Source organism: Dasypus novemcinctus, chromosome 27 (assembly GCF_030445035.2).
Source record: "Dasypus novemcinctus isolate mDasNov1 chromosome 27, mDasNov1.1.hap2, whole genome shotgun sequence".
Classification (NCBI taxonomy): Eukaryota; Metazoa; Chordata; class Mammalia; order Cingulata; family Dasypodidae; genus Dasypus; species Dasypus novemcinctus.
The window spans coordinates 40,232,922-40,259,107 of record NC_080699.1 but is presented as its reverse complement, the minus strand read 5'-3'; the positions used below and the strand labels follow the sequence as shown (position 1 = coordinate 40,259,107).

General features: G+C 49.8%; 1 protein-coding gene and 1 pseudogene across 4 annotated transcripts in view; one reads left to right on the top strand and one right to left on the bottom strand.

Moving 5' to 3' along the window:
- The window catches only part of ST14 (ST14 transmembrane serine protease matriptase), a 48,704-nt gene that overhangs the window by 6,513 nt on the left and 16,005 nt on the right, over positions 1-26,186 (bottom strand). Inside the window, exons 1-16 of one of the 4 annotated variants that reach the window (XM_058289469.2) lie at positions 25,060-25,411; positions 21,353-21,611; positions 12,809-12,968; positions 12,430-12,557; positions 12,194-12,264; positions 10,738-10,895; positions 10,535-10,570; positions 10,041-10,281; positions 5,024-5,163; positions 4,706-4,803; positions 4,036-4,145; positions 3,819-3,949; positions 2,032-2,136; positions 1,826-1,936; positions 1,564-1,677; positions 697-819 (exon numbers count right to left, since the gene is read on the bottom strand). In XM_058289469.2, coding sequence (XP_058145452.1) covers positions 697-819; positions 1,564-1,677; positions 1,826-1,936; positions 2,032-2,136; positions 3,819-3,949; positions 4,036-4,145; positions 4,706-4,803; positions 5,024-5,163; positions 10,041-10,281; positions 10,535-10,570; positions 10,738-10,895; positions 12,194-12,264; positions 12,430-12,557; positions 12,809-12,968; positions 21,353-21,394 — 1,768 coding nt within the window. In that variant the 5' untranslated portion in view covers positions 21,395-21,611; positions 25,060-25,411. Of the gene's footprint in view, positions 1-696; positions 820-1,563; positions 1,678-1,825; positions 1,937-2,031; positions 2,137-3,818; positions 3,950-4,035; positions 4,146-4,705; positions 4,804-5,023; positions 5,164-10,040; positions 10,282-10,534; positions 10,571-10,737; positions 10,896-12,193; positions 12,265-12,429; positions 12,558-12,808; positions 12,969-21,352; positions 21,614-25,059; positions 25,412-26,186 lie in introns of those variants that run through there. The other 3 variants (XM_058289468.2, XM_071212427.1, XM_058289467.2) reach the window with 3 other exon arrangements.
- Positions 19,751-20,991, top strand: LOC139437714 (transcription factor Dp-1 pseudogene; annotated as a pseudogene).

Genomic DNA, 26,186 nt, shown 5'->3' with positions numbered 1-26,186 from the left:
CTTTAAGGCGGCGCGCGGCCCTGCCAACACCTCGAGGTCGGACGTCCAGCCCCAGAACCGTGACACCAACTCCTGTGGTGCAGGTACCTCCTCGGCACTTCCTTGCAGCAGCCCTGGCAGTCGGGGCGGGCTGCCCACCAGCTGACCCATCGGGGACCGAGGCTGGTCCTCCGGGGGGCGGCACCGTGTCCTGAGGGAAGCCCCCTCCAGAAGGCTCTTCTAGCCTCGTCCACCCTCTGACGTCTACCTGGCCCCTCGCCCTGCTCCCGAGCTCAAATCTTCCTGCCCAGCCTCCCCGTCCTGCGCAGACACAGACAGGCCCCCAGGGGACACCGCTTTGCTTGGGGCGTTGCTGGCACGGCTTTCCTTGTTCTCGGAGGGAGAGGATACAGGTGGCAGGAAGCCACGAAGGCTGCAGCGGTCTTTGAATTAACCCGGGGCCAGTGTTTGGCGCAGGCTGCCCAGGCAGGCTGTGCCCCCTCCAGGCAGGGGAGAGCTGGGGCGTCCACAGCCCCTTGGCCCTGGGTGGGCCCCGCCGGGGCTCAGCTGTGCCAGCGCAGGGGCCACGGCTAACAGAGCCTGAGTCACCGAGCTGGCCTCAGGCTTCCCCAGGCAGCCCTCCTCCCACCGGGGACCAGAGCCTGTGGGCAGGAGAGGCGGGGACCGCATAGAGTCCTGCCACAACGCGCCCCTCACCGCAGTCCTTCTCGTCCGAGCCGTCGGCGCAGTCCTGCTTCCCGTCGCACTCGGGGTTGGCCTTGCTCACGCAGAGCCCGCTGTGGCAGCGGTAGGTGCGGCTGGTGCAGGGGACGGTGCTCACTGTCCAAGGAGGGGGGGTCAGGAGAGCGAAGGGGGGGTCAGCTCCTCGCAGCCTCCAGGACAGCCCGCCCACCTTCAGCCCCTCCCGCAGCCCCCCCCACCACGTCCACTTCATCCTCTCTCCTTCCAACACACAGACTGGTCTGTGGCTATTAGACCCCAATGACACATGAGCATTCTCATGGCTGCTTCCACGGGGTGTTGCCCCATTTGGGGGAAGATCCCCCCAGCTTGGGACAGTGCCCCCACCCCAGGAAGACATGGTGGGATTCCCGCAGGAAGGGAGGTGGGACCCCCGCAGGAAGGGAGAAGGGGGCCCCCTCAGGAACGGGTGGTGGGATTCCCGCAGGAAGGGAGGGCGGGACCCCTGCAGGAAGGGATGGTGGGAACCCCGCAGGGAGGGTGGGACCCCCACAGGAAGGGGAGGTGGGACCCCCGCAGGGAGGGGTGGTGGGACCCCCGCAGGGAGGGAGGGTGAGACCCCCACAGGGAGAGGGGGACCCCCACAGGAAGGGATGGTGGGAACCCCGCAGGGAGGGTGGGAACCCCGCAGGGAGGGGAGGTGGGACCCCCGCAGGGAGGGAGGGTGGGACCCCCGCAGGGAGTGGCGGTGGGACCCCTACAGGAAGGGACGGTGGGACCCCCGCAGGAATGGAGGGTGGGACCCCTGCAGGAAGGGGCGGTGGGACCCCGGCAGGAAGGGGCGGTACCCTAGCCCGTCCTGCCCAGCCCTGCGGGCCTCACCCTTGGCGCAGGTGGCCTCATCGGACCCGTCCCCACAGTCGTCCCGCCCGTCACACTGCTGGCTCTTGGGCAGGCACTTCCCGTTGCTGCACCTGAAGGTCTCAGCCGGGCAACCTGGCGCAGGGCAAGGACTCGACGAGGCTGGACCACCGCTGCCCCCTTCCCCCGCCGCAGCCCCCTGCCCTGCCACGGGAGGCCACTCCCCCGGGAGAGACCCCAGCCCTCCCGGAAGCCCCGGCAGCGCCCCCACCCTGGCACTCACTGCAGCCCAGCTCGTCGCTGCTGTCCCCGCAGTCGTTGACGCCGTCGCACACCCAGAAGAGCGGCTTGCAGAACTCGTTCTTGCACGTGAACTGGTGCGAGGCGTTGCACTCTGGGGGGCAGGGGCAGTGGTGAGCGGGCCCCGCGCCGCTCCCCGGGGATGCCCAGGAGGGCGGCGCGCCCAGGACGCGGCCGGGAGGGACTCACTGCAGTTCTTCTCGTCGCTGTAGTCGGTGCAGTCGGCCCAGCCGTCGCAGCGCAGCGTCTTCTGGATACAGCGTCCCGTTTTACACGTGAACATGCCGGGACACGCTGCGGGGACGGGCAAGCTGGAGTCCCCGCCGCCACCCACGGCCCGCTCCCGCCTCCCCGCCCGGCACCCAGACACCCGGCGCAAGCAGGGGCCCGGGGCAGGGGTCTCCCAGGCCGCCACACGGGCTTCCTGTCCACCAGGCGCTTGCTTGGCACAGGGCGTGCCACGGCCAAATGTCCCCCGCCGGCCGAGGACGGCCACGGGCAGCAGCCTGGGCCGCCAGGAGATCCTCCAGGCTCCTGACGGTCAAAACGCAGAGGAGCCTGGCCTGCGTCTGTGCCCAGTCCGCGGCCACTGCGGCCCTGGCCTGGCCCCTCCCTCTGCGTCCCAGCTCCTCCTCGGCAGGAGTGGACTGAGGACGTGCAGGCGCGACCCAGTGGAAGCCAGCATCGCCTGCTCCCTCCTGCCAAGAGACGTTCCACCTTTGAGTGGCCCTGAAGTTGGGATGTGTCAGATGGCCGATGTCAAACCAGTTACTAGTCATCGGCAGGGGCCCAGGGCGGAGGGGCCGCTGCGACTGCCTCCGCGCAGTAAGCGCCACCACCTGTCAAAGGTGTCTGTCCACCCAGCTCCACTTTGGGGTGTAAAGTGCACAGCTGAATTTTAACTTATATTCGGATTCCTAAGCATAGTCAAAATGTCTTCCAAAATAATGTTTTCTGGGTACAGAGCTTATTTGGGCTGAGGGAAAAGTTTCGGCAACAAATGAGGTGATGATTAACTCCAGTGAATTGTATACTCGAAAGCGGTTAAACTGGGAAATGCATATGTGTTACCATGACTTAAGTTTTCTTTGAAAGAAGAATGTCTTCTTAGACGCATTCTCTAATGCAGGATTGAAACAAAAAATTGTTGTGAACCTGGATGACCTGCTCTTCACAGAGCAGACAGTGAAATTAACGGCAACAGGAATCACCAGAACTCTAAAGTAGACCACAGACTTTTCAAAGCTGGAAGTAGTCAGCGTGCCCATTCACTCACTGTGAAAATCTATTGCTCTCCTGCTGAATGTAATTGGTCAAAACCTTCCAGCTGATTTTTATCTGTTTGGCTCTCTTCCTATTTACATATATATGTTATTTTCTGGCTGATTTTGAAATAGTTTTAACTTCCATTTTCGGGGGGAAAAGCTGAAACGGTGGGTTTAACAAGAGAAGAAGCACAAAGCAAAGCCTCAGCGACTTCTAACGTCTCAAAATGATGCAATTAATCTTACAGGTGTTAAAAGGTCACACAGAGAGGCACGAAAGGACAAATGCTGTGATTCCACTTGCATGAAATATGGAGAACAAGGAAGTTCACAGACAAAGCAGAGCAGGGTAGCGGGGCGGGAGGGGCGCTGCTGGGTGGAGGCAGCGGCTCAGCTCAGGGGGGAGGAAAAGTCTCCACAGTGGGGCAGGTGACGCCAGCGCAGCCCTGCAGATGTGATACACACCCATAAAAATGGTGACATGCTACCACCACACAAAAAAATTTCCTTTCCAGAAGGGCCACAGCCCAGCCCGGCTGGCGTCGCGGTGATGCTGTCCCCGAGGGGCGGGTGGCCCGAGGACCGGGGTGACCTGGGCTCCTGACCGCGACCCCGCAGGGCCCCTTCACAAGCACGCTGGAAAGGAGCGGGTTTTCCGCCGGGGAGGGCTGCGCCCGGGGCCTCCTCCGCGCGCGCTCGGGGCGCACTCACGGTCGCTGGAGTTGTAGGAGAGGAACTCGGCCAGGAACCCCGTGTCGGTGTAGGACTGATCCGAGTGGAAGCGCACGGTGACCCTGCTGCTGTTGCCGGCGACCACAAACTGGGGCCTCTCTCCGCAGTACCTGGAAGACAGCGTGGAGGCGGCGGCTGGGGCGGCCGGGCCTCGGCGGAGGGGCGGCCGCGCGGGGTGCGCACCCCCGGCTCCCACCTCGTCCCGAGGATCTCCACGTAGTCCTTGGTGCAGGTCCCCAGGGCCACGTCGGGCTCCACCAGGAAGAACTGCCTGAAGATCACCTTCACGTTTCGGTTCCCCGGCACCTGGGGCACAGGCCGCGGGGTCTCGTGGTTCCTTCCCGCTCTTGAAAGCCCCCAAGCGCGGCGACGCGGGGGGCAGAGGGGAGCCGGGGCCCCGGGCGAGCTTCTCTCTTTCCACCCTAATTTCCTGTTCTCCGTCTTCCAAACTGAGCCCAGGTGGACCTTAGGGCCTAGGTGGGCTGTTGGGAGGGGCTTGGACACTGAGGTGCAGAGACGCTACTGGGTCCCCACGGGAGGCCGGAAAGTTCTCCATGGCCTGGGGGTCGTGGGGGGCCCGCCTCTCGGCTGACCCGCTTTTCCGGAACCCCCTGCTCAGGTCCTGTGCTTTTCAGACGCCCTCTGACACCTCTAAGAGACAGACCCTCCCTCATTGACCTATGGGTAAACCGAGGCACGCGTAGGCGCCCGCCTAGTCACCTGGCCCGGCACCTGAGGACGGAGCTGAGACTGGACCTGGCCTGCAAGGCCTGCGGCAGAAAACCTCAGCCCTGCCCTGGGGGTCCCCGCCACCCCCACTCGCCTCGTTGGCCGCCCGCCTGCTCTCCCACAGACGCGGCGCCCACCTCGATGGTCCACGTGCAGTCCGTGTTGGGTGGGTAGTGGCCCGGGTAGTAGGGGCTGCTGAAGGTCCCCTGCGCGTCGCGAAAGGTGCCGCCACAGCCTGGCAGGGAAAGGCGGGAGGGGCCGCGTGAGGCGCAGGCAACCAGGGCCACTCTGCGCCGGTTCCACGGGAGCGGAAGGCTGCGTGCCTGCGCCCCTGGGCCGCGCGCCCCAAAGAGCATGCGGCTGAGGCTGCAAGCCTGGGCGGCTGCCTGGCGCCGTCTCCAGCAGGGCCTCCCTGCGGGCAGCGCCCGCCCCGCCCGGCCACGGCCCTGCCTTACTGCTCATTTTTGGCAGCTGGAAGAAGACGGCCTTGAAGCCGGGGTGCCGCCGCTCGCTGTGGGTGATGAGCGTGACGAGCAGGACGTTCTGGGAGGAGAGGAAGGTCAGGTTGTAGGAGGGCGGGTAGGTGCCGCAGAGCCTGCAGGGAGCGGGTGCAGGGGGAGGCGGGGTCAGGAGCGGAGCCGCCCCCGGCCCCCAGCCCACTCTCCACCCATCAAAGGCCGAGGGAGGGGCGAGCAGAGCCTCCGTCAAGTCCCTCCTCCACGCTGGTCACCAGAGCACTAGGGAGCTGGTAAGAAGACTGCAGGTCTTCTGGAAAGCAGCAAAATCCAGGAAGCGGGCTTTGCCCAGTGGTTAGGGCGCCCGCCTACCACATGGGAGGTCCCTGGTTCAAACCCCGGGCCTCCTTCACCCGTGTGGAGCTGGCCCATGAGCAGTGCAGATGCGTGCAAGGAGTGCCTTGCCAGGCAGGGGTGTCCCCCGCGTATGGGAGCCCCACGCGCAAGGAGTGCGCCCTGTAAGGAGAGCCGCCCAGCGTGAAAGAAAGTGCAGCCTGCCCAGGAATCGCACTGCACACACGGAGAGCTGACACAGCAAGATGATGCAACAAAAAGAAACACAGATTCCCATGCCACTGATAAGGATAGAAGTGGTCACAGAAGAACACACAGCAAATGGACACAGAGGGCAGACAACTGGGGGGGGAGGGGGGGGGAAGAAATAAATAAAAAATACATCTTAAAAATAAATAAATAAAGCAGCAAAATCTCAGACGCTGTGCATGCCCGACCGTAGGGGCCTCATTAAACGGGCTCTGGGATCAACACAGGGAGCCCCAGGAACCGCGACAAAACCCACATTTATTGAGAACACATCCCCCACTTTTCTTAGTCCTCTGATATCAACTCACGGCATCCTAACAACCTCATGGGGTAGATACTGTTTTCCCCATTTTGCAGATAGGAAAACCAAGGCATAAAGAGATGAAGCAACTTGTCCTCACTGATATGAATTAAGCAAATTGAGCAGACTCACAGAGCTCGAGTCTGAAAGATACGGGCAAAATCTAAGGTGGAAGGCTGTAGTTGTGCGGTGGATGGGCATGGCAGTGGTGAAGCGATACCGTTGGCTTGGGTGGTGCTGGCCTGTGAGCGGGTGGGGTGGGGTGGGGTGGGTTGCACTGTCCATGGAACTGGAGGAAGAGGCAGGGGAGGGAGCAGGTAAACTCTGGGGATTTGCAGGTATGTGGTTGAAACTACAACGTTGGGAATGTTCTTTTGGCAAATACAGCAAGGGGGGGTTACTGGTTTAGGGTGTTGGCTATGTGGGGTGTGCAGGACAAGGTGTGCCTGGGGCAGGCTCCAGGGAGTGTGTGAGCGCTCATCCCATCACAGTGCATTGTATCAACGGGTGGAGACCCACACAATGAACAGGAAGGTGTTGGACTCCCATCCTGGGGAGTCCTGCTGTGTTCTCAGATAGAGGGGTGGGAGGGTCTCGAGAGCACAGGCAGTGCCTGATAGGGGAGGAAAGGCCAGTATGTCGAACCCTCACTGTTGTTGCAAATAACTATGAATCTTGTTCTTCAAGGAGTGAAGCCAGGTGGTTGCCGAGGGTCCTGAGGGCAGGGGGAGGGAAAAATAGAATAGATGGAACATGGGGCATTTTGGGGGCACTGGAATTGTTCTACATGTTCTAATTGTTCTACAATTGGAATTGTTCTACATGATCTTGCAATGAATACAGGCCATGTTAAATTTCATCAAAATTTATAAAAGCATATGGTCCAAAATGTAAATGATAATGTAAATCATTGACCAGGGTTAGTAGCAATGCTCTAATATTTGTACATCAATTGTAACAAAGGTGCTATCCACATGTAAAATGTTATTAATACGGGGAAAAGGTAAAGGGAGAGAACGATAGGTATATGGGAATCTCTTATATGACTTTTCTGTATCCTAAAGTTTCTTTGAAGATAAAATGGGAAGAATAAGACACTGGGAGAATAAACAAGAAAATGTCACTGTACACACAAGACAAGAGATCTTACAGTGATGAAAGACATAATGCTAATTTTTAAAAAATTTTTAATTTCAATTTTTAAAATTTTTTGTATTTTGTTATTCTTAAAACCATCATTATTATTTCATTTTCTTATTATTATATGAACCTTTTCTTTTTAAATTAAAACTTAGCTTAGTATTATAGGTTGCCTAAGAGCTACATCCTGAAAGCCTCCTTGTTGCTCAAATGTGGGCTCTCTCTAAGCAAAACTCAGTACATAAAGGCATTACATTACCCCCCACATGGGACATGACTCCCAGGGATGAGCCTCCCTGGAACCGAGGGACTATTACCAAGCACCAAATAGCAATTCAACTTGAAAAAGACTTTGACCAAAAGTGGGAAAGGATAAAGACAAATGAGTTTATATGGCTAAGAGACTTCAAAGTGAGTTGGGAGGTAATTCCAGAAGTTAAGCTTATGCGTGTCTCAGCAGGATCCCATTGACTGCCATAGTAAATAATGCCTCAAATGGGGGGGCTCCTGAGGACTCTGGAGACATCCAGACCCTATAGACAGGGCTGACAGCTCAGGAGTTTGGTACCCTGCCAGTTGGCCCTACATTGGAATTTATGCTCCCCAGTGTGACAGAGCTGGACTCAGTTGTGGTTTCTCTACACATGGCTCTCCTGCCCCTTCTATTTGAACCTATAGTTAGTATTAGAGTTGATAAGTGTATGTTAAAGAGACTTAAATCTTTGGGCTTTCCATGTACCAGTTGGGCCATGAATCACAACATAGTTGCAACACCTACTCTCCAGGTTCATTGGACTCACCCAGGACAACTAATAAGGAAATGATGATGGACAACGACCATCCCAAGGAACAGAGAGAGTCTACAACCACAAGCAAGATAGTTATATCCATCTGCCCCACGGGATATAAGCCCCCTCTCAATTAGAGGCAGAGTGGGCATCACCATCCCAGAATACTCAGGACTGGGGAATGAACGATGGACTAGAGTAGGCTTACTGGTATTCTATACAGACTTATTGTTATTCTAGCAATGGAAGAGCTTTTATCATTGATGTGAAGACAGTGACCACCAGAAGATCCAGGAGAGGGAGGGAAAAACAGGGGTAATATGGGGGCATTTTCGGGACACTGGAATTGTCCTGAATGTCATTGCAATGACAGATATAGGCCATTATATATTTTGTCATAACTTACAAAATTGTGCGGGACAGAGTTTAAACTATAACATAAACTATAATTCCACACTGGCAATACTGCAATATGTGTTCATCAATTGTAAGAAATGTACCACACTAATGAAAGATGTTTTAATGTGGGAAATTGTGGAAGGGGTAGGGAGTAGGGCAAATGGGAATACCCTACATTTTTTTATGTAACAGTTGGGTAATTTAAGTGTTGTTTTTTAAAAAAAAATTTTAAGTGTATTAAAAAAAACTGTGAGGAAAGCAGATGTGGCTCAAGCAGCTGAGTGCCCACCTCTCACACGGGAGGTTTTGGGTTCGGTTTCTGGTGCCTTCGAAAGAAAACAAGCAAACACTGAACAAAACAATGATCAAAATAATGATCCAACAAGGAGCAAACAGACGAGGGAGCCAACATAGGTGAGCCGATGTGGCTCAGTGGTTGAATGCTAGCCTTCCACCTACAAGGCCCCAGTATCAGTCTCCAATCCTAGTATCTCAAAAACATCAACAAAAATAATAACTGGCTATAGGGGAGCAGATGTAGCTCAAGCAGTTGAGCACCTGCTTCCCATGTATGAGGTCCAAGGTTTTATTCCTAGTGCCCCCTAAAAACAAAACAAAACAAAAAACAATTCAGAGGAGCGGGTATAGCTTAGTGGTTGAGTACTGGCTTCCTATATATGAGGTCCCAGGTTCAATCCCTGGCCCCAGTATCTCAAAAAAACAAACAAACGACAACAGCAAAAAACCTGTACAAGCACAATATATTTGCTACTGGAATAATTTTTTTCAAAAACTTAAAAAAAACCATAGGACTGTGTAGCACAAATGGTAAACCCTAATGTAAACTCTGGACTACAGTTAATAGGACAATTATAATAATATCATCAGTTCTAACAAAAGTACCACATTAAAGCAAAACATTAACAAGAGGGGATTTTATGGGAACTCTGTATTTTCTACAAACCTACAACTTCTCTACTTTAAAAAAAAGTCATCAGAGGTCAAATACGAAAAAAAAAAGTCAGACTCTTTATTACATAGCTCTTACAAGGTGTTAATAAATAGTCCCAAAACAGGAAGATTTATTGCAATGTGTTTTGATAAAATAAAGTACATTTGACTGCTGAAACGAAAGCAAAAAAACAACTGAACAACAACCTGAACGTACAGTACAATCCTCTTCTTTAAATAGACCCACACGTACACAGTAAATAAGTCTAGAAGAACATATAGTTAACCATTTAGCAGAGGTTATTTCTAACTATGAGATTATGAATCATTTCTGCCTTCTTTTTGCTTGTCTATTTTGTACTTTTCCCTACTGGGACCCTGCATTTGCTTTTTGTACAATTAATGAGTCAGTTAGAGAGCCGGAAAGACCCATTCCATAAAAAGGGGGCTCAGACAACAGTCCTGGCTGCTAGGCTGTGGTGGCAAATGGTTTCTCTCTGGCATTGCGCCTGAATTTTAACCAATTAAAAATCAGAAGCGTCTCACAGCAACGGGGAGGTCTGGCCCACCTGGCCAGAGTCAGGCGCAGGGGTACCCCGTGCTCCCTCCTCCCGCGGGGCAGGCTGGGGCTGCCCCCGGCGCCCGCGGCCTCTCCAGGGCCCCAGAAGCGCACCGGCTCGGCTCCCAGGGCCCCCGGAGCCTCCTCCTCCCACCGTGGCTGCCACCCCTCCGGCCTTTGCAAAGACGGCCCCACCCCGTGCCCTGCCGCCTGGCCATTCCGCGGTGGCCCCTGGCCGAGAGCCATCGAGCGCACCCCAAGCCCCAGGACACTCACCGCACCAGCGCGTGCGGCTCCACGGGGCTCAGGGAGTTGTACACCACCACCAGGTCGCTGCCGCGCTCGTCGCAGGGCGCCACGTCGAAGCTGCGGAAGGTGAGGCTGAGCACGGCCTCGGCGTCCCCGCGCAGGGCCCACTGGCAGCGCGCGCGGGCCGGGTAGGGGCTGTCGGGGAAGCCGGGCGTGGTGAAGCGCGTCTGCTCCTGGCCGCGGGCGTGCAGGGCGAAGCTGCAGCTGTCTGCGGGCGGCAGGGGCGGGGAGCGGGCCAAGCCCGGCTGAGCGCCCGGCGCCGACCGGGTCACCCCAGCCCCCCGCGCAGCTCTCCCTGGGGCGAATCGGGAACGGGCATGGCGGAGGGGCCTGGGAAAGGTGGGCGCACGGGTGACTCCTGGGGCCCCCTGGGACTGAGGGGAGGAGGGCATGGTAGAGGTGGACGCACGGGTGACTCCTGGGGCCCCCTGGGACTGAGGGGAGGAGGGCATGGCACTTACTGTCGAGGGTCGTCTGGGCCATCCTGGGGTCCGTGGCTGCGGAAGGAAAGGGAGAAGGAAGGCTTCCTGGCGTCGCCTCTTTCCTGACGCCCCTTCCTTGTTACCCTAATGGTGGGGGAACCCAGGCGAGCCCGCTCTTCCGTGCCCGAGACCCGGAGGTCTGCAGGGAAGCCCATCCCCGCCCCCCGCCCCCCAGGACTCACGGAAGGCCACCACGGAGGTCATCACGAAGGACTGCAGGGCCCGGCTGCGCGGGGGCAGCGTGATGACCCGCTCCCGCGCCATGACGCGCTCGGCCTCCTGCACCAGGCGCTGCGGGAGGCTGAACTCCGACCAGTAGTAGGCGATGACGCTGCCCTCACTGCGGAGAGGGGCCCGCCTGAGACGCGGGGACTCCGGGGACCCCTTCCCGGCAGCCCACCCCAGGCTGCAGGGGGCCCTGCATGGGGACAGCGCCACCCCCCATGGGCTGCCCAGGGGACCTCCCTCCCGGCCGGGACCGCCCTGCACCCTGCCCTTGTAAGCAGCTCATAAGCCATGTGGTCCCCGGCCCCTCTGTGCTCCCAGGCTCCCCCAACCAGGCTACTCTAGGGGCCTCAGGGGCAGGAGCGAGAACAAAGCCTGGGGCGGGTTTTGCCCCAACCTCTAGCTGGGGCCCCCAGAGGACCCCTGCCCTGATCTGTGACCTGGGACGAGAGCCTCCAGCCACAGAGCACCCGTAAGGACTAAAGCCAATAAGCAAATCAAAAAATAAGAATGGAAAAAAATTTTAAATTTTAAAAATGAAAACAATTTTAAAAATAAAGAATATGGAGATACATGGGTAAGCACAACCAATAAAATGCATAGAATATCATCAACATTAGTATCGTAATATTTTTATAGCAATGACAAAGGAGAATGCTAAGGGCATCATGGGGAGGGCTAGGGGGTAAGGGATTTCCCTTCCAGACGAATGAAAACGTTCTGAAATGGACCACGGAGCTGACAGCACAGTCTGATGAACCTGGGCCACCGAGTGCACTGTGGATGGATCATACAAGGCTGGGGAATGGATCACAGAGAACCGTGTGAATGACGGGCTGGGGTGAGCACAAACATGAGAACATTCTCGTGACCTATACCAAACAGACAACACTAAAAGAAGGGGCTAATAACAGCATGTGGGAAAAACACCCCAACATAAGCTCAAAACCACACAGCAGGAATATCATGACCACGTTCTTCAATCCGCAACAAAGGTGTGACACCGTCAGGGTCAGGGCCGGGCCGGCGTGTGAGCCTCCTGCTTGGTACGCTTGGCCCTTCTGTAAACTCGCAACTTCTCCAGTTAAAGGTTTTTACAAAGTGCTCTGAAAACCGGCCGGCCCTAACTGCACAGGTGCTCACTCACACCCCGCCCCGGCAGGGAGGCGCGAGGCCGCCGCCAGGTGGGAGCCCCTCGGCCCCCCAGACCCCAGCGCAAAAGCAGCCGGCACCCTGCAAAGCCTTTTCACTTTTCTTTTTTGTTCTTGTGGCAGGTGGGCGAAGCGGCTCCAGTGCCCGCGCTCACAAAACCCGGGAGCGCTGCCCCTGCCCTCCCCGGCTCGGAGACAAGAGGACGAAGGACGGAAACTGCCACCGCAGACCGTGCCCTCCCCAGCCCGGCCCCGCACCCACCTGAAGGCGGTCACGGACGACTCCCTGTGGTAGGGGCCCAGGACGGGGCTCTCGCTGTAGAGCAGCTTCAGCTGGGGGGCAGCGGAGACTCAGAGCAGGCCGAGAAGGCCCCCACCTCCCCGCAGGCCCGAGCTGCGCCCCTCCCCGGGCCAGGGCGCCCCCCTTTCGGGGCGGGGGCGAGGCGCCGGCGCAGCGGGCAGGGCCGGGGCCGGGGCGCGCGCGGGGCGGGCACTCACCGCGTCCTTCACCTTGCCGGCCAGGCTGCCGAACTCCGTGGAGCTGGAGTTCTCGTAGGCATCCAGAAACTTCTCGTTGGTGAGCCGCAGGTAGCCGTTGAAGACGGTCTGGACCCGCGCGTTCCGGTCTGAGCAGGACCCGGGCAGCGAGCGGTCACGGGGGCCGCCTCCCTGGACCCCCGCCTCCTCAAGCCAAGCTCCAGGCTCCCGGGGACCAGCACTCTTGGCCCCGCCAGCTCCGCGGTGTCCCCCTCCTGGGGGCTCCGAAGGCCCGAGGTCCCCAGTCCCGCCCCGGCTCCCACCCCGCAGGCCGGGGGTCTGTTACAGGTAGAGCCCGTCCACCCATGTCCCGCCCCAGCGCCCCTCTCCCGGGCCTTACACTGGAAATGCCACACCAGGAAGCCGGCCGTGAGGGACAGCAGGGAGACGGCCACCACCACCGCCACCAGCACCGCCCTGCGCCTGGGGTCCCGCTTCTCCACCTTCTTGGCGTTGTTGACGGGCAAGAACTCCACGCCCTCCTCCAAGCCATTCGAGTTCTGCAGGGGCAGAAGTGCCAACGCTCAGACACTCGCTCTCCTCCCCGCCAGCGCCCGGCCAGCTCCGGGAAGGGCAGCGATGTTTCTTTTGTTTTTAGAGTTAAAATTTATTTATTTAGTTAGTTAGTTATTATGTTACATTCCAAAAAATGAGGTCCCCTTATACCCCCCACCCCACTCCTCCCACAACCACCACCTCCTCCATCATCCTGGGACATTGCACTTGGTGAATACATCTCTGAGCACTGCTGCACCACGTGGTCAATGGTCCACATTACAGTTTACACGCTCCCCCAGTCCACCCAGTGGGCCATGGGGGGACATACAATGTCCAGTAACTGTCCCCGCAGCACCAGCTTGGAAGAGTCAGCAAGGACTTGGAAGAGGAGAACAGGGGCTGGTCCAGGAGCCATGGCAGAAGGGAGGGGGTCCCATCCAGGCACGGCCTGCTAACAAGTGTGGGCTGAGGTACAGAAGCGGGGCAGGGCACCTCTCCACCCGGTCTCTGAGACTCTCCACTGAAACGGAGCACCAGTGAGGCAGGTGGGTGCCAGGGGTGGGGAGGAGCCTGGAGCCCAGAGCCAGGGGGCAGCCACAGTGCCTCTGCAAATTACAAATGGCAGCCCTCTTCCAGGCGGGTGCCGCCCGGACAGCGCCCAAGGATGCAGGACTATCTCAGCCCCCGGGTCACTGCCTGGGCTGGGCGCCCTTGGGCAGGGCCTGACCTGCACGCCCTCCCGCCAACCTGCACGCCTTACCCCTGCCATCATTTAACCAGCCGTAAGGAAAAAGGCCTGGGAAGCTCCATCATGGAACAAACCGCTCTGCTTTCAACCCCAAGTATCCCCGTGCAGGACCTCAAGCGAAGGGGAGAAGGCCAGCTCTCCGCTGCACTCCACACCCGTGCTCAGCCCCATGAGAGGGCAAACCCACCAAACAAAAGTGCAGACAAAGAGGACGGGCAGCCTCCCAGATTCCTCCCTGCCAGGGGACCGCCCAGGATGAGAGAGGCGTGACTGTGGCTGGGGACAGGCGGGTGTTGGCGGGACTCAGTGACGGGTCCAAGAACTTTTCTGCCCTCTAGCACAAACGTGACTTGTCTCCCCAAGTCCTAGAGACGTGTCAGGGTCTTTATCTGGGGTGTTCCAGGTTTAACTACGTCATAGCCACTCCAGAAGGGTTTATAATGAAACGCAATCGTCTCTGTGGTAGATTTGAGTCTTTTGTGGACCCCTGAAAATTATGTTCTTAAATTGGTCCATTCCTGTGGGCATGAACCTATTGTGAACCTTTGACTAAATGTCTTCATTTAAGGGCCTTTTGTTAGATTGCATGACCCAGGGTGGATCTTGATCCTCTTACTGGAGTCCTTTATAAATAGGAGAAACATGCAGAGGCAGAGAGAAAACTCCTAGAAGCTGAGAGAGGAAGCCCCAGAAGTCAGAAGCTGAAATCAATGGAATCTTGGAGAGAGAAAGTCACAGGAGCAGAGAAAAGCTGGAGGCAGTGGGAAGCTGAAAGCAGCAGAGTGGGAGGAGCAGGCAGAGACTGGCAGATGCCACCACTGTGGCCTGCCATGTGCCTGATCGCCCACAGCTGCAGCTTGGGGAGAACGTATCTCCTGATGATGCCTTGATTTGGACATTTTTTTCAGCCTCAGAACTGTAGGCTTATAAGTCAATAAATCCCCATTGAAAAAGCCTTTAGCAAACTGAAACAGTCCCCTACCCCAATTCGCCCAGAAGTGGCTGCTTTTAAGAGTTTGCAGGTGTAGGTGTTCTGGTGGTCCCCTCCATAAGGCTAAATCATGTGCTTACTCTGACCTTTCTTGCCTTGTCACCTTTACACATTATCTATTAAGTCCATGCTATGAAACATTCTCCCCACTCCTGCCACATGTGGATACTGATATTTCTAGTTTTAGTTTCCCCATTGGTCACACTTGTGACTTTATCTAATATCACACACAGATACACCCCAGAGGTAATCACTTAAAATGTTTTCACAAAACAAAAAACAAAAACAAAGTGTTTTCAAGCTGCTGCTTCTGGACTTTGACACCCTATGTCTAAATAATATGCCAATAATACTCTCTAGATTCATCCATCTAAAATATAACCCGCTGTTCTTGCCTTTGCCCTGGCCTGGTGCCTGGCCCGGCACTGGTCCATGTGCCTGCTCCTGTCCTCTGCACCTGCTTTCGCTGTTTTTCCCCTGCCATGGTTGCCATGCAAGTAAAACCCGGGCATTCATAATCTATAATGGGGAATTGTAGTCTGTAGATTGGCCCGCTTTATCACTCTTCGGTCCTTCCTCTCTACCTGGGATCCATGATCTGTTATAGTCTGCCATTTCTCTTCCCTTACTTCCATCGCCCCTTCCCCCCCCACCCTGCTGTTTTTGCTGTGTCCATTCACTGTGTGATCTTCTGTGTCTATTTCTCTTTTTGTCTTCTCCTTTTCTCCTCTAGGATTCACCAGGATTCGATCATGGGGATCTCCAATGTAGACAGAGGTTCCCTGTGACTTGCGCCACCTCAGTTCCTGGTTTCTGCAGCATCTCGCCTTGACTCTCCCTAGTCTCTTTTTGTTGTGTCATCATCATGCTAAGTGGCTCACCACATGGGCACACCTTTATCAGGAGGCCCCAGAGATCAAACCCGGGTCCTCCCATATGGTAGACCGAAGCCCAATCACTTGAGCCACATCTGCTTCTCCTTACTTTTCTCTCTTCCATCCTCCCAATAGTTCCTAGTTTCATTTACCATTTACTTAGGTTCCTTATTTTTTCAGGAAGCACCAGGAACTGAACCCAGGACCTCCCCTGTGGGAAGCAGGTACTCAATCACTTGAGCCACATCTGCTCCCCTTAGGTTTCTTCTTAACATACATCCAAGTCTTCCCATACACTCTAAGAGCTCTATAATACTCTTCTCTCAATGTTCCACCTATAAAATAAAAATAACCTATAAAATGAAATAACCTATCACTTCATTTCCTCCCTAGGGACCACCTGCCTGGATCCCTCTGTGCCCCCAACATTGCTGTATGGGCCTTCCTACATTGTAATCCTGAGGATTTCTTTCATTTTCTTCCTTGGTTATACCTCCTATTTCCTAGAATCCCTGTCTTCATTTCTCTTGGCTTACTTCACTGTAGTAGAACAAAGACTTCAGTAGCTTCCTAAGAGGTAAAATTTGGAGACACTGAAGGTTTCTGAAAATATCAATTCTATCCACTCATTGGTTGATAGTATGGCTGGGTATAGAAATAGGCATAAAATAATTTTCACTTGGGCTTGTGAAGTCTCCGTTGTCTTCTTCCTTCCAATTTTGCTTTTGTGAAATATACTACTACTAATCTATACCTTTAATTATACTTTTTCTTTCTCTGAAAGTTTTGAAGGTATGCTTTGAATTTAAGTCTTTAAAATTTATTATGCTGGGCTCTCCAATGCCACTTCAATGTGGAAAAACCTCTTTTAGTCTGGTTAATTTTCTTGTATTGTGTCTTAGAGTATGTATGTCTTTGCTTTCATTTTCTCTGTTCTACCTTTCAGCAAATCCTATTGTAATGATCCTCTACTTTTCATATCCTTTCTCTGCTATTATTCAACTCACTATTTTTCATCTCAGCTATCAAATTTTTAATTACCAAGAATTCTTGTTCTCCAGATTTTCCCTTTTTTAGGGCATATTGTACTGTTTCATGAATGTACATTTGTCTCATCTCTATGTGCCCACTGAGTATCCTTCCTCTTTTTTTTTTTTTTTTTTTTCACCTTTCCTCCCTGTTGAAGTCTTTCCTCAAATGCCTGAGGATCTTGGCTGTTCATTCCTATTTAGAAATGAGGTCTTCAAAGCTGTTTGGAAGGTCTCTCTGCATGGCTTGCCACAAATGGCTTCACCATAGAACACAATTATATGGCTAGTCAGATTTTTTTTAACTGTTAAATTATATAGATCTTCTCTATCTTTTCTATAAGTAGTTAAATTCCTCCAGAGAATAATTTCCAAACATATTGGAAACCACATATCTGATAGGGATTTGATATTCATGTTATATAGAGATCATAAGGGAGCAGATGTAGCTCCAGCAGTTGATGTCTGCTTCCCACATGGGAGTTTCTTGGTTCGGTCCCCAGTGCCCCCCAAAAAACAAACAACAAATAACAAGGAAACAAATGAAAAAACCAACTCAGGGGAGCTTATGTGACTCAGTAGGTGAGTGCTGGCTTCCAAATACTAGATCTGGGATTCAATCCCTGGTCCCAGTACCTGAAAAAAAAGAAGAAGAAAGAGAGAGAGAGATCATACAACCCAAAGATAAAAAGACAAGCAACCCAATTAAAAAATGGGCAGAAGACTTGAATAGACATTTCTCCAAAGCAGAAATACAAATAGCCAAAAAAAAAAAACATGAAAAAATGCACAACATCATTAGCTATTAGGAAAATGCAATTAAAACCACAATGAGACCCTCTATAGCACAAAGTTCATAGCTACTTAGTACTTCATCACGTGAACTTTCCAATGTTCCAAACTGTACTTATCCAATTTCCTAGAACTAGGCATTTTAAATAATGCTGAAATAAATGCCCTTTTATTAAAAAAACAAAACAAAACAACCCACAATGAGATAGCATTTCACACCTACTAGAATGGCCATTATTAAAAGAAACAGAAAACTGTAAGTGCAGGAGAGGATGTGGAGAAACAGGAACACTCCTTCACTGTTGGTGGAAGTGATGCAGAATGGTGCAGCCTCTGTGAAAGACAGTTTGGCAGGACCTCAAGAAGCTGAATACAGAACTGGTGTACGACCCAGCAATCCCGTTACTCAGATTATATTCAGAAGAACTGAAACGAAGGAGGTGAAGTGACATCTGCACACTTATGTTCACAGCAGCGTTATTTACAATTGCTAAAATATGGAAACAACCAAGTGTCCATCAACCGATGAATGGATAAACAAAATGTGGTATATACACACAATGGAATACTATTCAGCTATAAGAAGAAATGAAATTGGGATGCATATGACAACATGGATGAACCGACAGGCTATTATGTTGAGTGAAATAAGCCAGAAACAAGAGGACAAATATTGCATGGTCTCACTAATATGAGTTTATCACAATGCGTAAACTCACAGAGGTAAACTCTGGAGTATAAATAACTAAGAAACAGAAAGTGGGTTGAGCATGGGAAAGGATGCTTAATGTGCATAGCAATTATTCATTTATTTATTTTTAGGAGGTACCAGGGATCAAACCCAGGACCTCATATGTGGGAAACAGGTGCTCAACCGCTTGAGCTACATCTGCTCCCCATATATTAATAAGATAAATTGTAAAAGTTTGAAAATGAATAGAGCCATGTTCTTAGCACTGAGAGTAATACATCATAATGAGTATAACTAACACTGCTGATTTATAAATGTGATTGTGGCAGAAAGGTATAGTATGTGGCAGTGCATATCAATTGAAAGGAAACTAGAGAATAATCTAGGATATGTATAATAGTGATTCTGATGGTGGATAAAGATTGTGGTTAATAGTATAAATATAGGAATGCTCTTCTTTTACAAAGTGCTTAGAATATGGTAATACACAGGAAAATTACAAGTAATGTAACTTATGGACAACAGTTAACAGTAATATTGTAATATTTTGCAGCAATGACAAGAAAATATATTTTCAATACTAAGGGAAAACAGGGAGTATGAGGAGGTACTTAAAGGGGGTTTTTCCTTTTGGAGTAATGAAGATGTTCTAAAGTTGACTGAGGTGATGACAGCCCAGCTATGTGATGAAAATGAGCGCCCCTGCGTGTACTTTGGACTGTACAAAGCATGGCACTGAATAACCCAGGGAACCCAGTGCTGGAAGATGGACTGTGGTAAATAGGACAAATGAAAATGTTTTCTCCAGAACGATAACAAATATATAATACTAATACAGGTTGTTAATAATTGGGTGAGTTGGGTGAAAAATACACCAAATGTAAGATATGGACTAAGTATTACTATCAGTATAAATATTTTGATGATGCTTGTTCATAGTTTATAACAAATGTTTCACAACAATGTGAGATGTTTGTGGTGGGGAGATGTATGATAATATGCATGTTTGTTTTGTAAATTCAAATATTTCACTATACATTTATTCTTTATGTATGTTCATGTGTGAATGATATATTTCCATCAAATTTTATTTTTAAAAAAAAGGGAAGCAGATTTGGCTTAACTGATAGGGCATCCGCCTACCACATGGGAGGTCCAGGGTTCAAACCCCGGGACTCCTGACCATATGGAGCTGGCCCATGCACAGTGCTGATGCACACAAGGAGTATTATGCTACACAGGGATGTCCCCCGCATAGGGAAGTCTCACACATAAGGAGTGTGCCCCGTAAGGAGAGCAACCCCACGCGAAAAAAGCGCAGCCTGCCCAGGAGTGGTGTTGCACACACAGAGAGCTGATGCAGGAAGATGACACAACAGAAAGAGACACAGATTCCCAGTGCCGCTGACAAAGAATACAAGCGGTCACAGAAGAACACACAGTGAATGGACACAGAGAGCAGACAACTGCAGGGGCGGGGGGGGGGGGGGGGGGAGATAGAAAGAAAGAAATCTTTAAAAAAAAAAAAGGGATTTTTCTCCCACATCACCATGTTGCTAGCACATCACGCCAGTTTGACGTTCCTGGTACAAAGTAAAAATCATTGTTTCTTCTCTGGAGGGTAAACGTTTATACAACTGATTTCACAGATCTCATAACATGGCAAAAGATGCCAGTCTAACTGAAGCCAATGGAGAACTAAAGGTCTTTATAGACCAGAATCTGAGTCTTGGAAAAGGTGTGGTACTGTTCGTCCTTCCACCATATACACCCTTGGAAAGCAACCACTGCCAAAAACCTTTGGACAGTCCACTGTCAACATCGCACAGCAAGTGGTAACTGGTCCACCTCAAAGACCTGCAGCACCAAATACTGTCCTGGTAGGAGGTCCACACAACCCTAACACAGTTTGTATCACAGAACCGGGCTTCAGGCTCTTCACCTTGGTGGCTGGGATATGCGACAGAAAGAAGAGAAGAATGGCAAGAGTCTGAGATTTTTTCAGTGAAGGTTTGTGAGAAGGTTCAGAGGAAAAGAGCACTTCATATAATGAAGGGGCAGTTGAACTGGTCTTGGAGTTCAGTGCTGCTGATAACTGTGTTTTACCGGGATGAGTCAGCTTATGACCAGAAGAACATAAAACACCGAGTCTATGATGCCTTAAATGTCTTGATGGCCATGAACATTATCTCTAAGGAGAAGAAAGAAATCAAATGGATTGGTCTGGGAAGCAGACTTGGCCCAGTGGTGAGGGCATCCGTCTACCACATGGGAGGTCCGTGGTTCAAACCCCGGGCCTCCTTGACCCGTGTGGAGCTGGCCCATGCTCAGTGCTGATGCGCGCAAGGAGTGCTGTGCCACGCAGGGGTGTAGGGGAGCCCCACGCGTAAGGAGCGCGCCCCGTAAGGAGAGCCGCCCAGTGCAAAAGAAAGTGCAGCCTACCCAGGAATGGCACCGCACACATGGAGAGTTGACGCAGCAAGATGACGGAACAAAAAGAAACACAGATTCCCATGCTGCTGACAACAACAGAAGCGGACAAAAAGAAGAACACGCAGCAAATGGACACAGAGAACAGACAACTGGGGTGGGAAGGGGAAAGGGGAGAGAAATAAATAAAATAAATCTTAAAAACAAACAAACGGATTGGTCTGCCAACTAACTCGACTATGGAATGTCAGAATTTAGAGGCAGAGAGGCAGAGAAAACTTGAAAGAATAAAACAGAAGCAGTCTCAACGTCAAGCACTCATTCCAGGGGAGCAGATGTGGCTCAAGAGGTTGAGCGCCTGCTTCCCACATGGGCGGTCCAGGGTTCGGTTCCTGCAGCCTCCGGAAAACAAAAACAAAACCACCACAACAAAACACAAGTCAGGGAAGCCAATGGGGCTCAGTGGTTGAGCGCCGGCTTGCGTTCAATCCCCAGCCCCAGTACCCCAAAATAAATGAATAAATAAGAAGAACCTATTCTACAGCAATTCCTTCAAAAACTTGGTGCAGAGAAACCACAAGCAGAGCAGCAAGCCAGCCGCCTCCCTCCAACCCCGTCACCCACCTCCCGTTCATCACGAGAACGCCAGCAAGAAGATGGCAATCGCCTGCGGTATTTCGAACGACAAATTGGAGCATCTGTTTAATTTGACAACACACTTGAAATCCACAACAGCACAGAAGTATTAAAGTGAACGGAAATGGCTTGTGGAGCAGGATCAGGAAGCTGTTCTGCCCAAGACCTGAAAATGGCAAGAAGTTTGGTACCTACAGCTCTGGGACCTTCTGTGGCAGAAATGGCGCAGAGGTCCATCAGCAGTGCGTCTGTCACATCATCAGGTTCACCTGCAAATGGCACAAGGCATTCTGCCAGGGACCTGACCAATGGTGCCTACTGGCCATGAGATCCACTGGGCTCAGTACAGCAGCTCCAGGGTGGAGGTGCCCACGTCTGATGGTGATGACTTTAATGAAAATGATGAAGACTGATTTTCTTGGCTTGTAGACTCCTCTTCCCCCTTCCAATTCAGCTTCAGGAAAACTTGTGAGGGAAGAATAACTGTGTTTTTGTTTTTATGTTGGTTTTTCTGTTTCTTTTTGGCCTACCTCTGAGAAGGAATTGGTAAGCTACTGAATTTAGATATGCACCTCCGATAAATAAGCGAGATGGTTTTTCATAGGATTTTTAAAAATATGGTGTGGGTATGCGTTTTGATACCAATGTGCTGATGCAGACTCTTTATTTACGTCTTAGGATTGTGAGTTTTTGTGTTTTTTTAAATTCAGAGTTCATTTTTGCCCCCTTAACAATTCTTGCTGACTTCGCTGAAGAAATTGCACTTCAGCCACATCAATGAAAATAAAATGCTATCCTTTTGTGGAAAATGGTACACTTAAGGCCATTTATCTACAGTGTGTTTTGAATAGTGCCATTAATGGAATGGATAGCAAGATTACATAATGAGTTTTTATTTCGTTAAATCATGCGGTGTCCAAAGAACCAGGCAAAATAGCAGAGCTCTACTTTTTTAAACATTAAGGGCCATAAATTTTATTATGCCTTTATTTTCCCTTAAACTATATTACCTATTGTGATTCCATCAAGTTCATACACTTTTTTTTTCTTTTTGCTCTATTTTGTAGCAGACAAATTACAGTGTTTTTTTTGTTTGTTGTTTGTTTGTTTCTTGGATAAAAGTTTACTGCCACGCTGTGTAGCTATACGAACTATCTTGAAGGCTTGCAATGGTTTATTGCTTATGGTAAAATTTGCCTGATTTCTTACAGGAAACGTCCGGAAACTATTTTTTTTATTGTCTTTTTTTAAAAGATAAGTAGATTGGAAACTTTTTTATTATATAGTTGTTTACATACTTTTAAATCTATCATTTAAAGACATGTACTGAAACAAATATTGTATTTATTTCATAAACATCTTCCTATAATCTATTATAAAGGTGAAATTAAATATAGAGAATGTTTTAATGGTTGTTTAACTCAAAATGTGTCAATCTTTTTTTAAAATATTTTTTCAATTAAAGAAGTTGTGAGCTTCTTACAATCACGTAAAATGTGCAGAATTCCCACACATCACCTCTCCACCAACACCTTGTGTTGTTGTACAACATTTGTTACAGATTATGAAAGAACATCATCAGAATATTACTACTAACTATAGTCCATAACTTACATTTGGTGTAATTTTTCAATACACCCCCTTATTATTTTTAACTTTTTAAAAAGTGAAGTTTATCATTCATATATGAATATACATAAGCAATAAGTATATGGTACAAGTTGTGAACTTACAAAACAAATATGCATGACATCATACACGGCTCCCATACATCACGCCACCACCACCACCTTTTACTGTTATGAAACAGTTGTTACACACTGACAATCATTTTTAATAGTTCTTTTTTTATAAAGAGAAAAAAGAACTTCAGGATAGGCAGTAGTAGCTTTTAAAATTCATTCACACAATTAACTGCACAGTTGCTGATAGCTGCCTGTTTTATAATGATAGTCTTTTTATTGAAACACAAACTTTTCTGTAATATTTTATGGAATAGAAAGAGCTTTAATGGTTTGACTTAATTGGCACTGTTACTTTATAGTAATAAAATGTGTGTAGGCATTTTTAAAAAAAGATCTTTCGTTTTAGGCTTTCTAGTTAGGCCTAGATCTAGTTAGATCTTTCGTTTTAGGCTTTCTAGTTAGGCCTAGATCTATAGCCTAGTTAGGCCTATAATCCACTTTGAATCAAATTTTTTATATGGTACAAGGTTATTACAAATGAAAGTGTGTGCTTTTTATCTTATTAAGATTTATTTTATTTATTCCCCACCCCCCTCTCTGTGTGCACTTGCTGCCTGCTCTCTGTGTCCATTTACAGTGTGCTCTCTGTGTCCACTCATCTTCTTTTTTGGAGGCACTGGAAACTGAACCCGGGTCCTGCCCATGTGGAAGAGAGGCACTCAATCACTTGATCCACCTCAGCTCCCGTCATTTTTTTGCTCCAGCTTGCTGCACCTGCCCATCTCGCTAATCTTCCAGGAGGCACTGGAAACTGAACCCAGGACCTCCCCTGTGGTAGGCAGGAGCCCAACTGCTTGAGCCACATCTGCTTCCCAGTGTGTGTGTGCTTTTAAAATATGGATGTCCAATTATTCCACCATTATTTGTTGAAAAGACTATCTTTTCTCCAATGAACTACCTTTTTGCACCTGTGTCAAAAATCAGTTGTCCATGTAACAGTAGTTCTATTTCTAGACTCTATTCTGATCCACTGATTTATTGTCCATCTTTATGCCAACATCAACAACATCAACAGCATCAAAAAAATCAAAATACTTTGGGGGTAAATTTAACAAAACATGTGCAAGACCTGAAAAATAACAAAACACTGCTGAGAGAGATTAAAGACCTAAAGAAATGGAGCAACAGATCACGTTCACAAATCATAAAACGCAAGATTGTTACAACGTCTGTTCTCTCCAAATTTATCTAAAGAGTCAATGCAACCTTTCTATTTATTTATTTTTTTGGAAGTACCAGGGGATTGAACCTGGGACCTCATAAGTGAGAGGCACATACTTAACCGCTCAGCTACGTCCCCTCTCACCAGGGCAATCTTAATAAAAAACCTTAGCAGATTTTCTTTTCTTTGTAGAAATTGATACAGTGATTCTAAAATTTGTATGGAAATGTGGAAGACCTAAAATAGTCAAAGTAATATTGAAAAATAGGAACAAAGTTGGAGAACTAACATTTTAAGGCTTAAAAGGCAATAACTTTATTTCAACAATCAATTTCATTTCCAAGAGCAATCAATATTTCATTCTTTGATGGTTACTTTTCTGAGTAGCCTTTTATTATTTTTATGCATGCAGTACCTTCTTGACTCTTTCTTAGGATATAGTTTTTTGTTTGCTTGTTTTTTAAGTTTTTTTTTTCTGCTTGTTTTTTAAAATTTTTTTTCAACTTTTTAAAATTGAAATATATCGCTCATATATAAACAATAAGTGTATAATAGTTGTGAACTTATCAAACAAACATATATAACATCTCACCCTACCACTAATAACTTGCATTGTTTTAGAACCTTTTTAACTAATGATTAAAGAACATTGTCAAAATATTACTACTAGACAAAGTATTTTTCACCTAACCAATCTGATCATTATTATCTTTATACCATTTATATATGAACATGCATAAACAATTAAGTGTATAGTAAAGTTGTGAAAAGGTTATCTTCAGTCCTTCTTTGCTTTTCTCTTTCGGGTTGTAGGTTTTCTCTCAACGACCAAGCTGCCTGATTGTCTAATTGTATTTAAAAATGGGAAGAGAGAAAGGCTTCCGATGGACTTCAGGCTGTGAATATGTATGTTGGAGGAAATTTAACAAAATAATACTTCATTCTATTTATGTTTGTTTTTAATTTATCGAATAATACCACAAATATTTTCTTACCTGATCCTCACAGCAATCATGCAGATAATTCAAAACTGGTGTACTGCCCATTTTATAGAGAAAGCAGGCAGAAGTGAGGGCTTTTCCAAGATCACTCAGCCAGCCAGGGGCAGATCTCGGATTTGAACCAGGTTTTCAGCTCCCCAGTATAGTTTGTATCCAAAGCTCAGGGAGCAAAGTATGCAGGGGAAGAGGAAAGAAAGCAGGTGCGACAAAGCTCCCGCGGGAAGGGGGAAGGTGGCAGAAGGGCTGGCCTGGATCCGGGGGTGTCCCCAAGGTAGGCATGGAGCCCGGCTCTCAGGTGAGGCGGCTCGAGGACAGCGCAGCGTACCTTGGCGGCTCCACTCGGCCCCCAGCGCTGGTTAATCAGCAACTGGCCTGCCTCCTTTATAACTCCAGCTCTTAGCTCCCTTCCGGGGCATGGCAGCCAGCACCTTGCGTAATCCCTTCATTTTATTGAAAAGAAAACTGAGGCAGGGAGAGGGAGTGGCCTGTCCCAGGTCACACAGTTAGGGAAAGCCAGTAAAGCAGGACAAGAGCCAAGGCCACCCGACTCTGAGACTGCTGTTTGTTCAGGCAGACCACACAGGTGGCCTCCAGAGCCTAGTGCCGCGGAGGGGGGAGGTGGCCGAGGCGCAGGGACACTTGCCAGTGGCTTAACTGCAGATGTAACAAGCGAGCTCTACCCAGCCGTCAAGCCAGAGGTAGGAAAGCCATGCTCCGGCCTCCTTCTGTTTTTGCCTTTTCTTAAACTTTTTATTTGGAAATAATTTCCAATCTACAGAATAGTTGCAAAACTAATTTTCGGCATGATTTTTCTGTAAACCTACAGCTTCTGTGATAAAATAAATACATAATACCAACCCCATACAGGAAAGCCCAACACAACCCCACCCCCAGATACCCAGACCCACCACCTTTTCACTGTTTGCCACATTTGCTGAATCATTCCATCCAGCCAGCCATCCATCCAAGCATCTATTTTCTAAATATTTGAGAGCAGGGTGTGTACATTATCCTCCTTGAACACACTAATATTTCTATGGACATTTCTGAAGAATGATTTTCACCTATCTAACCATCTTAAGTCCAGTTATCACGTTCAGAAATTTAATACTGATATAAAG